General features: G+C 33.1%; 1 protein-coding gene and 1 long non-coding RNA gene across 3 annotated transcripts; one reads left to right on the plus strand and one right to left on the minus strand.

The window, feature by feature from the left end:
* LOC106355698 (putative F-box protein At2g02030) lies at positions 1 to 663 on the minus strand. The gene has a single exon (XM_013795599.2). The coding sequence runs from the start codon at positions 661 to 663 to the stop codon at positions 1 to 3; it is 663 nt and encodes a 220-aa protein (XP_013651053.2).
* A 7,381-nt stretch (positions 664 to 8,044) lies between these two features.
* LOC106353507 lies at positions 8,045 to 10,430 on the plus strand. 2 transcript variants are annotated; one of them, XR_001271818.3, is made up of 4 exons: positions 8,045 to 8,836; positions 9,006 to 9,077; positions 9,168 to 9,323; positions 9,496 to 10,430. It is a non-coding gene; the product is annotated as an uncharacterized LOC106353507 (long non-coding RNA). The 2 variants fall into 2 exon arrangements; XR_007323865.1 differs by having other exon boundaries at positions 8,045 to 9,077.
* Positions 10,431 to 13,450: the final 3,020 nt, after the last annotated feature.

A 13,450-nucleotide genomic window follows, 5' to 3' on the forward strand; every position in this document is an offset into this window, starting at 1 on the left:
TCATTTTAAGTAGCTGATTATATCTCCTTGTGGCCAATCAATAGGATATATATTATAGAGCCACACTATCTTATATCGTCCTGTGACGTTGTCTTTCCCAAATCCAAACATAGTAAATGATATGAATGGAACTGGAACAGCAGCATCATCTTCGACCATCACATCCCGCTCCAGATCTGGATGGTCTTTATGAAGACGCTGAAAATTTGCTAAGGGGAGTGGTGGCAACAACGTTTCTGTGGCCGTATTTATCACTCCCACTGCTTGAGTCAAGCAGTAGAAGCAGACAAGGCCATCGCAGCATTCGGAGATCTCGATAGGACCATTAATCTCTTCAATTTCAAAACAGAGTCTCTCTTCAAGAGAAGTCGTCTCCAAGTCCCTTTGCTCAAAACGGATATGATCAAAACCATAAGAAACAAACATGAGTTTAGGATCTTTGTTTCTCTGATGAGCCATGTGTCTTGCCCCAAAATCTCTTGTCTTAATCACCGATTCCCAATGCTTTGAAACCGCTTGGAACCTCATAATCGATCTCACCGGAAGCTTCATCACGATTTCTTCCATGACATCATTGGGGATCTCAATCTTCCACTCTCTTCTTCCTTTTCTTATCCGTTTGGTTTCTCTGACAATTCTCTGATAAATCTCCATCGACGCCATCATGTTCTTCCACTCCCAAATCTATAATTTATATAGCAAACCATCGATTTTCTTTTTTCCTTTTTTATTTTTGTTTTGTTACGAAAACCACCGTCGATTTCCTTTTTTTTCTTTTTTTAACAAGACTGGTTTTACCTACAAAACCTAAACCTTGTTTGTCCAAAACCTATACAATTGGTCTCTAACTGAATCCCCCAACTTCCAATTTCAACTTTCATTCTCTCTCTAAAGGGAAGAGAGAGAGATACTTTTTTCAATTTTAATTAAACGATAATTATTATAAATCATATTGTGGATGTCCATAACCGACTCAATGCTAAAGAGAGAGAGATAGTCGACTGTGAGGAGAGAGAGAGAATCAACATCTTGCATTTTCCTTATTAGATTATGATTTGTACTCTTTTCATATTTGTATTTTCTTTCTTTAGTCTTTCCATTATTCTCTGATTGTGTAATTCCCTATATATAAAGGACTCCTTATGTTTATAAATAATACAGAAACATAGATTATATTCTCTTGTTTTACAACACGTTATCAGCACAATAGAATCTAAATCCCTAAGCTAAAATAAACCGCCTAAAACCCTAACCCTAATCGGCGAACATCCTTACCGGTGAACCATCCTAATCCCGATTGCGAAACCTTACATTTCGATCCTTGTTTGCAATCTGTTCCCGATCAGCTTCAGCTCAAGGCGTTCCTGATCTAGCTCAGACGATCTCGGCTTGTTCAACCTCAGCTCGCAAACAAGACGATCTCAGACAGCTCGCGACCCGATCAACACGTTGGACAGCTCGCGTTCCCGATCTCAGCAATCAGGCAGCTCGCGACAACATCAGCTCGCGTTCCGATCAGTTCCAGCTCGCGGTTCAACTCTTTGGTGGTCCATTCAACCCTACTTGAGGTTAAGGTAATTGAAAACCTTAAAGAGAACCCATAATCGAATTTGATTGTTTGATAAGAATCGAAACCATAAAAACTACAAACCCTAATAGTATGATCTAATGTTGAAATCAAAACCATAGGGTAATAGATCAAAACCCCAATGAGTAAATCGAAGCTCATAATCATAAGTTCGATACCCCAAACCCTAATCGAGATTGATTGTTTGATCAATTAAAATCGAAACCTTAATGGTTTTGAATCTCAAAACCCCAATGATCTAAGATCAAAATCGAAACCCTAATATCCATGATCCTAGCCGCATACATGCTTATTGCATGAATGCATGAAATCAATTTTATTTAAAACCCTAATACTAAAACACATTCAATTTTATAAACCCTAATTCGAAATCAAATTGATTGATTGAATGAATTAAAATCGAAACCCTAATCTAATGCTTTGAATCGAAATTGATTGTTTGAATGATTGTATGTTTGGATATAGTATGCTAGCCTTGATTAATTAAAACCGTATTGAATTTGATCACATAGAAATCGATTGCTAGGATTGATAATCTCATTCTTGAATTTGGTTATTTGAATTGATAAAACCGATTGAATGATTTTCAAATTGAAGTCGTATTGATTGTTTGATCGAAACCCTAATGTCTTGAAATTAAAATCGAATACTATCTTGTTTGATTGATTAAAACCGAATGCTTGAATTGAAATAGAAATCGCTTGCTAGGTTAAATGATTTATGCATTCTCGTCTTGATAATGATCCGGCTAGTATTGATAGTTTTCATACATTCTCGAATGAACCCTAATTGTTGCATTGCTCGAATGTTTGATTGCAATTACACATTGAACTCTTAGAAAACCGTTTGCTAAGATTGAAAACGAATAACCATTGTATTGATTGCATTGAAACCGTTTGCTAAGATTGTAGCCGTACGGCTTGTTTGCATCATGCATGCATAATAGTACGAACTGATTGCATATAGAATCTGAATGCTAAGATTGAACATGTATGCATCATATACGAATGACCTATTTGCATCATACCTAGAATCCGGAGCTTGAGCATATTGATTGCATTCGCTTGAACACTTTTAAATCTAAATTATGAAACATATGATTTCAGATGTCGAAAATCAACAACTTGGATTTTGCTGCCCTAAGTCTCTCTGGAGATAATTACTTGCAATTGGCACTTGATGCTAAGATCATCTTAAAATCCAAGAGACTCGGTGAATGTATCACCGAGGGCAATAATGCAAGTGAGAAAGATAGATACAGTGCGATATTAATTATATGCCATAATCTTATTGAGAGTCTCAAAGATCAGTATTTGAACATTGAGAATCCTCTAGACCTTTGGACAGAGTTGAAAACGAGATATGATCACCAGAGAACAGTGTTATTACCAAAGGCTATGTATGATTGGAGGAATCTCAGAATCCAGGACTTCAAGTCCGTGGATGAGTATAACTCGGCCCTGTTTAAAATAGTTTCAAATTTGAAACTGTGTGGTGAGGATATAACGGATAAGGATATTCTTGAGAAAACCTTTTCCACCTTCCACACAAGCAATGTGTTGTTACAACAACAGTACCGAGAGAAGGGCTTCACAACTTATGCTAATCTGATCTCTTGTCTCTTGCTCTCTGAGCAGAACAATGAACTGTTGATGAGAAAAAGTGAATTGAGACCTCCTGGAACAAACCCATTACCTAAGGCACATGCGACCGTAGAGGCTAAGAAAGAGTCGAACCATGTCCAGAGTGATAGCCAACACAATCATGGTCGTGGAAAATGGCATGGACGTGGTGGTCGAGACTGAAACTCATTTGGTCGAGGCCAAGGCAACTCATATGGACGTGGCTCCTATGGAGGCCGTGGTACATCTTTCAAGCCACAAAACTCGACCAAATCCGTGTGCCATAGATGTGGTATGGATAATCATTGGACTAAGACATGTAGGACTCCCAAACATCTCGTTGACCTCTACCAAGAGAATTTGAAAGGGAAGAATCCTGAAGCTCATATGACTTATCAAGATGGTGAAGATGATTTAAATCATGAACGAGACAATCTTATGGATTATGAAACTTCAGATTGTTTAAAAGAATGAAGTTGAATTCGACATCTATGTTTTCGTGTTCTTTGCTTTATGTTTTCTATGTTTTGATTGCTTTGAACTTATTTTGTTAATGAATGAAAGTTTTTATATGAAGTCTCTAAAGTATCATTCCGGGTATAGCCAGTCTCATAGAGGGCTACGGCTAGGCTAACATCCTGTTGCCTAAGGGTACGCATCTAGAGATATCTGATGCATTGTATTCACCCAGCTCTAAGAGAAGCCTATTGAGCTTTAAAGACATTCGAATGAATGGCTTTCATATTGAGACTAAGGGCGAAGGAAACAAAAAGTTCCTTCAGATCATAGAGATCGGCCAAGGCTATAAGAAAGTCCTAGAGTCTATACATGCGCTCTCTACTGGCCTTTTACTATGCTAAGGTCAGAATGATAGAGACCAATGCTGGTGAGTTCACGTCCCAAGCGTTTAATGATTATTGTATGTCCATGGGGGTAAGTGTGGAACACTCTGTGGCACATGTACATACACAGAACGGCTTGGCCGAATCATTCATAAAACGAATTTAGCTAATAGCTAGACCATTGCTTATGAGGTCTAAGCTTCCGGCCACAGCTTGGGGACACGCGGTCTTGCACGCGACCGAACTGATTCGTATAAGACCGTCTAGTGAACATAGATATTCCCCATTACAATTGCTTACGGGTCATGAGCCAGACATATCTCATCTTAAGACATTTGGCTGTGCCGTCTATGTACCAATTGCACCACCACAGAGAACAAAGATGGGACCTCAAAGGAGGATGGGGATATATGTTGGATATGATTCCCCCACGATTATAAAATACTTGAGCCAACTACAAGTTATTTATTTAAGGCCAGGTATGCGGATTGTCACTTTGATGAATCCGAACATCCAACATTAGGGGGAGATAGCAATAAACTGGTAAAAAAAAAGATTACATGGAATCGAACATCATTATCTTGGCAAGATCCTCAGACTCAGGAATGTGATTTAGAAGTCCAAAAGATTATATATTTACAAAAGCTAGCTAATCAATTGCCAAATTCCTTTGCTGACTCGAAAAGAGTGACTTAAGTCATATATACCAGCTGCTAATGCACCAATCAGAATTGATGTTCAAGAGGGACACAATCAAGTTGCTACAGAGTCTAGACAACGTTTGAAACGTGGTAGACCAATAGGTTCCAAAGATACGAACCCTCGGAAAACTAAGAAAGGTGCAGAGAATAAAACCGAGGTTATTGAAACCCTAGACACGACCGCGGCCGTTCCTAAATCCTGGGACTTAACCGCGGCTGATCCCAAAACCCTAATAGCGATTGCGGCCGATCATGAATGCTTAGATGCGGCCGGCCCTGATGTATTTAATACTGATTCTTGGGACGCCAAGATTCAATGTACTGACGGTCCTGATAATAATGAGATCTCAATAAACTATGTCTTGTCTGGGATACAATGTAACATAAAGAATGTCGACATTGATGATATATTTGCATACAAGGTAGCACTTTAAGTTATGGATTTGAATGAGGATCATGAACCCACGTCTATTTATGAGTGCACTCAACGATCAGATTGGATCAAATGGAAAGAAGCTATAAACGTGGAGTTAAACTCTTTAAAGAAGAGAGATGTCTTTGGACCAATAGTCAGGACACCATATGATGTTAAACCAGTCGGCTATAAGTGGGTCTTTGTGAGGAAAAGAAATAAATACGGCAAGGTCGTGAGATATAAAGCACGGCTTGTTGCACAAGGATTCTCATAGAGACCAGAAATCGATTATGTGGAGACATACTCCCCTGTGGTGGATGCTACTACTTTTAGATTCCTGATAAGTCTGGCTATAAGAGAGAAATTAGACTTGCGGTTAATGGATGTTGTAACTGCATACTTATATGAGCCACTGGATAATGAGATTTATATGAAAGTACCAGAGGGTATAGAGTTGAAAAACAAATCGAGTACTCGAGAAAAACACTGTATAAAGTTGAATAAATCACTTTATGGATTGAAACAATCATGCCGAATGTGGTAGAATAGACTAAGTGAGTACTTAGTGAAAGAGGGATATAAGAATGATCCGATCAGCCCTTGTATCTTTATAAAGAAATTCGGTCAGGGCTTTGTAATCATAGCAGTGTATGTTGATGATTTGAATATCCTAGGAACCTCTGGAGAGATTTCTCAAACAGTTGAATATCTTACGAAAGAATTCGAGATGAAAGATCTTAAAAAAAAACAAAGTTTTGTTTGGGATTACAGCTTGAGTACATAAGAGATGGAATCCTTGTGCATCAAATGCCATATATAGAAAAGTACTCAAGAGATTCAACATGGCAGAGTCTCACCCATTTTCTAGCCCCATGGTCGTGAGGTCCCTCGGCTTGGATACTGATCCGTCTTCCCTCGGCTTGGATACTGATCTGTTCCGTCCTAAGATGGATGATAACGATGTCCTTAGTCCCGAAGTGCCATATCTCAGTGCCATTGGAGCTTTGATGTATCTGGCTAGTCACACAACCAGATATATGTTTTGCCGTGAATCTATTGTCTAGATTAAGCTCTTGTCAAACCCAAAGGCACTGGAACGGGATTAAACATGTTCTTCGTTACCTGCAAGGAACGAAAGACTTGAGTTTATTTTATACTAACCAAAACAAAGAAGGTTTAGTTGATTTTTAATGATGCAGGTTATCTTTCGGACCCACACAATGCTCGATCACAGACATGCTATGTTTTCACATATGGTGGAACAGCCATATCATGGCGTTCCATGAAGCAGACGATCGCGGCCACATCTTCAAACCATTCGGAGATCTTGGCTGTTCATGAGGCCAGCCGCGAGTTGTTTAGAACAGGGGGAGTAATACGTGTTGTACTCTTTTTCCTTCACCATGGTTTTGTCCCACTGGGTTCTTCTGGTAATGTTTTAATGAGGCAACATCTAAAGCGTATTACAATCCCTATATGGTTATGGCATCCAAGGGGGAGTGTTATAAATCATATTGTGGATGTCCATAACCGGCTCAATGCTAGAGAGAGAGAGTCGACCGTGAGGAGAGAGAGAGAGAGAGAATCGACATCTTGCCTTTTCCTTATTAGATTATGATTTGTACTATTTTCATATTTGTATTTCCTTTCTTTAGTCTTTCTATTATTCTATGACGGTGTAATTCCCTATATATAAATGGCTCCTTATGTTTATGAATAATAAGTAAACATAGATTCTATTCTCTTGTTTTACAACAATAATTACATTATAGTGTACTTATTATCTAAATATGTACCCAAACCACTATTTAGGTTATGAATGGTAAAAATGGGTTGAGCAATGCGGATCAAATGGAATTCATATTGCGGTATGGTTTAACTGTGATTTGTTTAAGAGAAAAGCATACTGCATACAAACTTCGGTTTATCTAAAATTAGCTAGCGGTTGAAAACAAAATATAAATGGTACATTATATCATGAATAGTGTAACTGCATGATACATATGATATATTTATATTTTAGAAACTAAAACTACGTGATATTAATATAATCTTGGATCTCATTAGGTTCCAATTTGGCTTCGGTTTTTCAGTTAATTCATGTTAAAAGTCAAAAACTTTGAGTTTTCAAGATTAAATATTGGATTTTTTTAATTTGTAATTAAATTTTTGGATAATTTTTTATAATTTTACATCTTTTGGGATATAAAGTATTCTACTAATTTTTTTTAGGTATTTTGATTTATAATATTATTTTAATGTTATTTGATTATTTTAAAAACTAAACATAGTTAATATTTATAAGTATATAAATTGAAATATAAAAATTTGGTATCTATTTGGTCTCGGTTTCGGTTTAGTTTGGTTCTGGTTCTTTATTTCTAGATACTATTTACTCGGATAATTGGTAGGTTCCAAAAAATATATAAAAAAACCATATTTAAAACATAAGGTTCCGACTGGTTTCAGTTTAAACATCAAAAGTTGAAAAGAAAAAACTCAAGTTAAACCCAAAAAGTAAAATTTTCCAGGTAATTATTTTTAATATATATAGAAACTGTATTTTAGATATATAGTTACTTAAGTTAAATATAATTAAAATGATCACATGATATTATGTAACTGAAATTGAAAAATTTGTATATGCTTTATGTGTGTATAATGTTAAATTATTGATAAATAACATGTATAATAAACAATATAGTTGCAGATACATATAATATATTTATATTTTTCAAAAATAAAATAATTTTTATTAATATTTCCATGTATTTATATTATAGATTTGCATTGATTAAAATATTATTTAGAAAAATATTGAAAAATATTATTTAGAAAAATATTAAAAAATATCAATAAAAGATGTATCCTGTGAATAGTATTTTATATATATATTTATACAGGAGTATAATTAAGTAAAATATTTAATATGTGAAAGTATCATAATAATCTAGTAAATAAATGTATATAATGTTTATTACTTAATACCAAGTTAATTAAAATATATTTTCACTGTAAGAGTATATTTGTTAAATATGCATACGTATTGAATAGGATATTAAATTTAATGTGTTGTGTTTCTGAGGTTTATACATCCGATATATTTGTGTAATAATCGATAAACATAAGAAAAAAAGAATTATATAAAAAAAAGAAATCTTTTAAATAGTCAAAGAAAACACACCATTTTGGTTTATTGTTTTTCTATAAGTGCGTTTCACTTCTAAACACTATGAATCTTATACCGCACTTATTATTCCATTTTTATTTTTTTTCTTAATAAAAAATATGTATTTATTCTTTTCTTAATAAACAATATTTACACATTGAAAAGCAAGATGAATAGTAACAATCTTTTGATCCTGCATAGCGGGAACGTAAACTGCTTAAAACATTCAATACCTACGAATCTTAAACATCGCTTATTATTCCATATTTATTTTTTTTCTTAATAAACAATATGTTTATATTAATGAACAATATTTATCCATTGAAAAGCAAGATGAGTGGTAACAGTCTTTTATGCGTAGCGGAAACGTAAACCGCTTAAAACATTCAATAGTATTTACACAACTTTCAGATTTTCCGTTATCCAACAAATACTTCTATGTACTGTTTAGAGGATAAGTGTTTTCATCTCTGTCTGTTATGTCTGTCTTGAAGAAAAGGTTTTTTTTTTTTGCTTTTGGTTAATAATCTTCTGTGTTTATAAGATAACAGAGATGGAAGCAATATTGTTACAGCATAATATAGCAATGCCAAGTCGACATATTCTGAAGATCTCAGCTGTTCGTTGTAGCTTTATCATTGATCTTTTGCGTGTTTATCATCCAATAGGTAGTTTACAACTGTTGGATTTCTGAGTGAATCGGTGGAGCGGAAGGACAAATTGTTGTGCAATTCAAACAAGTACTGCTTTTTTCATGATTCAACGTTTTTATAGACAAAGAGGCTTTTGAAGTTTCCTCTTAGTGGGATGTTGTTTTGTATTCATTACAGATCTAAGAGTAAGTACGAATAAAGCTCCCGGGAAGCTAAATTTGTCTTCCATGCCTGGTGGTGTGGATTTAACAAATCAGAGGGAAATGTGTTTCCCCCATCAGCCAGTCTTAAACTTACTCATATGACTGGAAATCATGACCCCGGCTCTTTCAGGTATATTAGGTGCCTGCCTGTACTTGCAATCAAGTTGATTAAGAAGCTTATTCATTTTAATAAGTTTTGTTCGATTTTTTTAATTCAAGTTTCTTATCCATAAGTCAAGTTCGGTATGGGGCATATTTGCATAGATGCCACTTTCGTAATTGTTTACTACTTATTCTCTTAGTTCCCGATGTCATGAGGAGTGGTTCAGACAAATCTTACTTGGAATTTGAAGCCAAATCTGCCAACGATGGTTCATAGTGATTCCCTTACACTACTGGATCTTCAGTATTTTAGCTGACTTATGATACCAAATTGGAAACAAACCTAACAGCGGGTTACCTCCCACTCAGAGTGGATCAAAAATCTAGTGACGTCTTAAAAAGTTACCCCAGACGGATGATATCCAATAGTTTTGGAATGTATTTCCATAACTTATGTTTGGAAAACTTATATTTTAACAGTTTATCTTTTTTTACTGTGGTTTTACTATATTTACATTTGAAAGCAATACAGATTAATATGGTCTGGCCCTATACATTTCTAGACTAAACAATACTAATGATGCTATATATTAAAACTAGATGATAACCTGCGCGCATCCGCGGGGTGAGTTCATATAATAATATTTGTTAATTAAATGATTTTAACATTTTGAAACACTACAATTTTATCGATTGTAAAATAACGAATACAAATGTTGGTCTCTTAAATGTATTATCATTGTTGAAGAGTTAATGTATTGCAACTCATTTTAATTATTTTAAGACTTTATATGCACAAAATGAAATTAAGTTTTTCGGCTGACACAAATCACCAAAACCAAATAGGTAACATCGATTGTATAATGATGAAAGGGATTAGGCTTTCTGCTCTCGATTTGTTTACTATTGACTCTCCATAAGTGATTTCATTTTCTACCTCTATAAAATTGTGTTTTCGTTCTCTTCTCTGTTTCATTGATATGACTTTAGTTTCATTTTTAACTTATTCTATGAATTCAATGAATCACATAAGTGTTAATTTAAAAAGATGGACATCTGTAAAAATTAGTTCTACTTCAGATACATATCTAAGAATCAAAATTTTGAAGAAAATCACCGACAAACCCTTTTAACAGGTTAGTGTTCAAATCTAATATATCAAGTTGTTATAGAATATAAGTGCAGACTCGAAATATAAATGTCTGTCTAGTAAATATTCACCAGTTCGGTCTAAAAATCATCTAGATATACAACAACAAAATAAATTACTTATTTTATTAGCCTACGCTTTGGAGGTTTAGTTACTTAAGAATATACAGATAAAAATATATATAATACTTTACAATTCAACTATATGTAAACTATGTATAAACTAATAACTGTTTGATTTATTAAATGATAAACCAGAAAACTTATAATAAATAGTACAATTCATTCATTTTTACAATTATAATAGCTAGATAAGGTATTAGAGAGAAACACAAATGCTCAAATATCTCATTCTTCGAACAAACTCAAAATGAGGTGATTAGAATTTTGTCATGATATTTCATTAAAAGATTTTTAGGAATAAAAATCAAAACTAAATTATTTATTTGAATGAAATAATATATATAATGCTTCCAATATTAAAAATCACTTTGATTTGAAAAAGTGTGTTTCTGGGATTGTCAGAATCAAATAAGATATTAGAAACTACCTATTTAAAAAATAATTTGTATACATAAAAGTATATACATAAGAGTAAACACATAAATCAAAACCAATATATTTTGTTAATTTACAATCACATTTTTGATAAATAAATCAAAAAAATCATTTTATTTACTTTATATGGTATAAATTAAACTTTAGTGATATTGACATACATATGTAGTATATTTTAATATAAATATTTATTATTGATACTTCCTACTCATATAATTTTTTAACTTTTGTATATTTACTGTAACAAATATTTAAACCGTTAATCACAAAATTTTTAATGTGTGATTTTTCAATACAAATTTCAAAATTAAATATTAAGATCTCAATAACTTTTTCACTGCAAATTTTAAAATTAACATATTTATATACCTTTAGATAGTATATAATTTATTTTAAATGATATTAATATATATAATATGAATATCTATTAATGAGACTTTATATTCATACGATTTTTTAGGGCTGAGCATTTTATCCGATACCCGAACCCGCATCTGAATCCGATCCAAAACTCCAAACCGAAATAGCAAAATACCCGAATGGTTATTGAATTCGGAGAGATTGGATATCCGAACCTAAACGGATAATATCCGAACCCGGACAACAAATATCCAAACCCGAACGAATATCTGAAGATAACCAAACATAAATATACTTAACCCTATATTTCTAGTTTACTTCTCTTATTTTATTCAAAATAATTATATCAATGATGCACATTGCTCAAAATTATATAATATACATATAATTATAGACAAAATCATTTCCTACTCACTTAAAATACATATCAAGCTCTTGTTTCTTGAATTAACAAAATTTCATCTAAAATTTCAACAACAACTAAATTAATGTCTTTATATTTTAAAAGTTTTATCTCCAAACCTATTAATAGTTTAATCTTTTAAAAAATTGAAAACCATTTAAGTTAAATGTATATTTTAAATACAAAAAACTTAAACAGTGAATAATTTATTTACTTTTTCTTAAAACTTTAAATATCCAAATCCGACTCAAAATATCTGAACCCGAACATAAAATACCTGAACCCGACCTGAAGTATAGAAATACCCGAACGGGTTCTACACTTTTATATTGAAATATCCTATACGAATCCAAACGGGTATCCAAACGCTCACCCCTACGATATATGATCATTTTTATCTTGCTTGAACAAAAAAAAAGTTAAACTATTGATTACAAAAAATTCAATGTGATTTAGTAATTTACCATTTTTAATAATTTATAGTCGTTTTTAAAAATTTAAAATATAACATATAAGAAAAAATCTAATTTTTTATTATATGCTTAATGTGATTGTTTAATTTATTTTAATAATATAAAATTAAACAAAAATTGTTATCAAATATGTATTATTCATTATCATTAATGGTCACATATATGTTAAGGGCAAATGTCCAAAATAACACCTTTCTAAGTTTATATCACAAAAATAGCACTCAAAAACTAAAATGACCAAAATAGCACATTTTTAAATCCTAAACCCTAAACCCTAAACCCTAAACTCTAAACCCTAAACCCTAAACTCTAAACCCTAAACCCTAAACTCTAAACCCTAAACCCTAAACCCTAAATCCTAAACCCCACCCTTTAACTCTAAACCCTAAGTTTGTGACTTTTGATAAAACATTAAGTGCTATTTTTGTGACTTTTGATCTTGAGTGCTAGTTTGGGAACATAAACTTGATTTAGTGCTATTTTTATCTTTTTTTCTAAAAAGAAAAGAAAATTATGTAATTAGATAAGGAATGTCTCCTAATTAGGGTCCAGAAGACACGTGTTGGTAAGATACTCTCGCTCTCGTCCTTCTTCCTCTCTCCCCACCCCACCGTCTCCGTACGAACTCTCACAACAGGTACTGCTCCAACTACCGTATTGAAATCACCGGCGAATTTTTCTGTGTCACTGTTTCGCTCCGATCTTCATAGATATTCGTCTCCCCGGTGAGTTTACTTCATCAAGCTAATTAGTTTTGTCTACATAGAGTATAAGCATACGATGACCCTGTTCTGAATCAATTTGATTTTCCAGATTTTTAGGTTTTATTTTGGGGGAATCTCTTTCGAGGGCTTTGCTCTAACATGGTAAGGTATCAGCCATTGATTTAAAATTTTCATTTTTATTATTATTTGAGTCAATTCATTCAGTCTGTGTTTGATTTCCTCTGTTTTTTTAATCTACAGTCGGGAAGAAAGGAGACAGTGTTGGATTTTTTTAATCAACATTATTGCCCGAATAGGCACATGGAAACATAAGCGAGTACGTGGAAGCGGAAGCGTAAGAAAGCGCAGAAGCGAGATTTTTTAAAATATTAGGAAGCGGGTACGTGTTGGAACCGTATATCCATATATATAAATATATATATATATATATATATATATATATATATATATATTTTTTTTTAAAAAATAGGACTAAAAATTATATGAT

Source organism: Brassica napus, chromosome C5, assembly GCF_020379485.1.
Source record: "Brassica napus cultivar Da-Ae chromosome C5, Da-Ae, whole genome shotgun sequence".
Lineage (NCBI taxonomy): Eukaryota > Viridiplantae > Streptophyta > Magnoliopsida > Brassicales > Brassicaceae > Brassica > Brassica napus.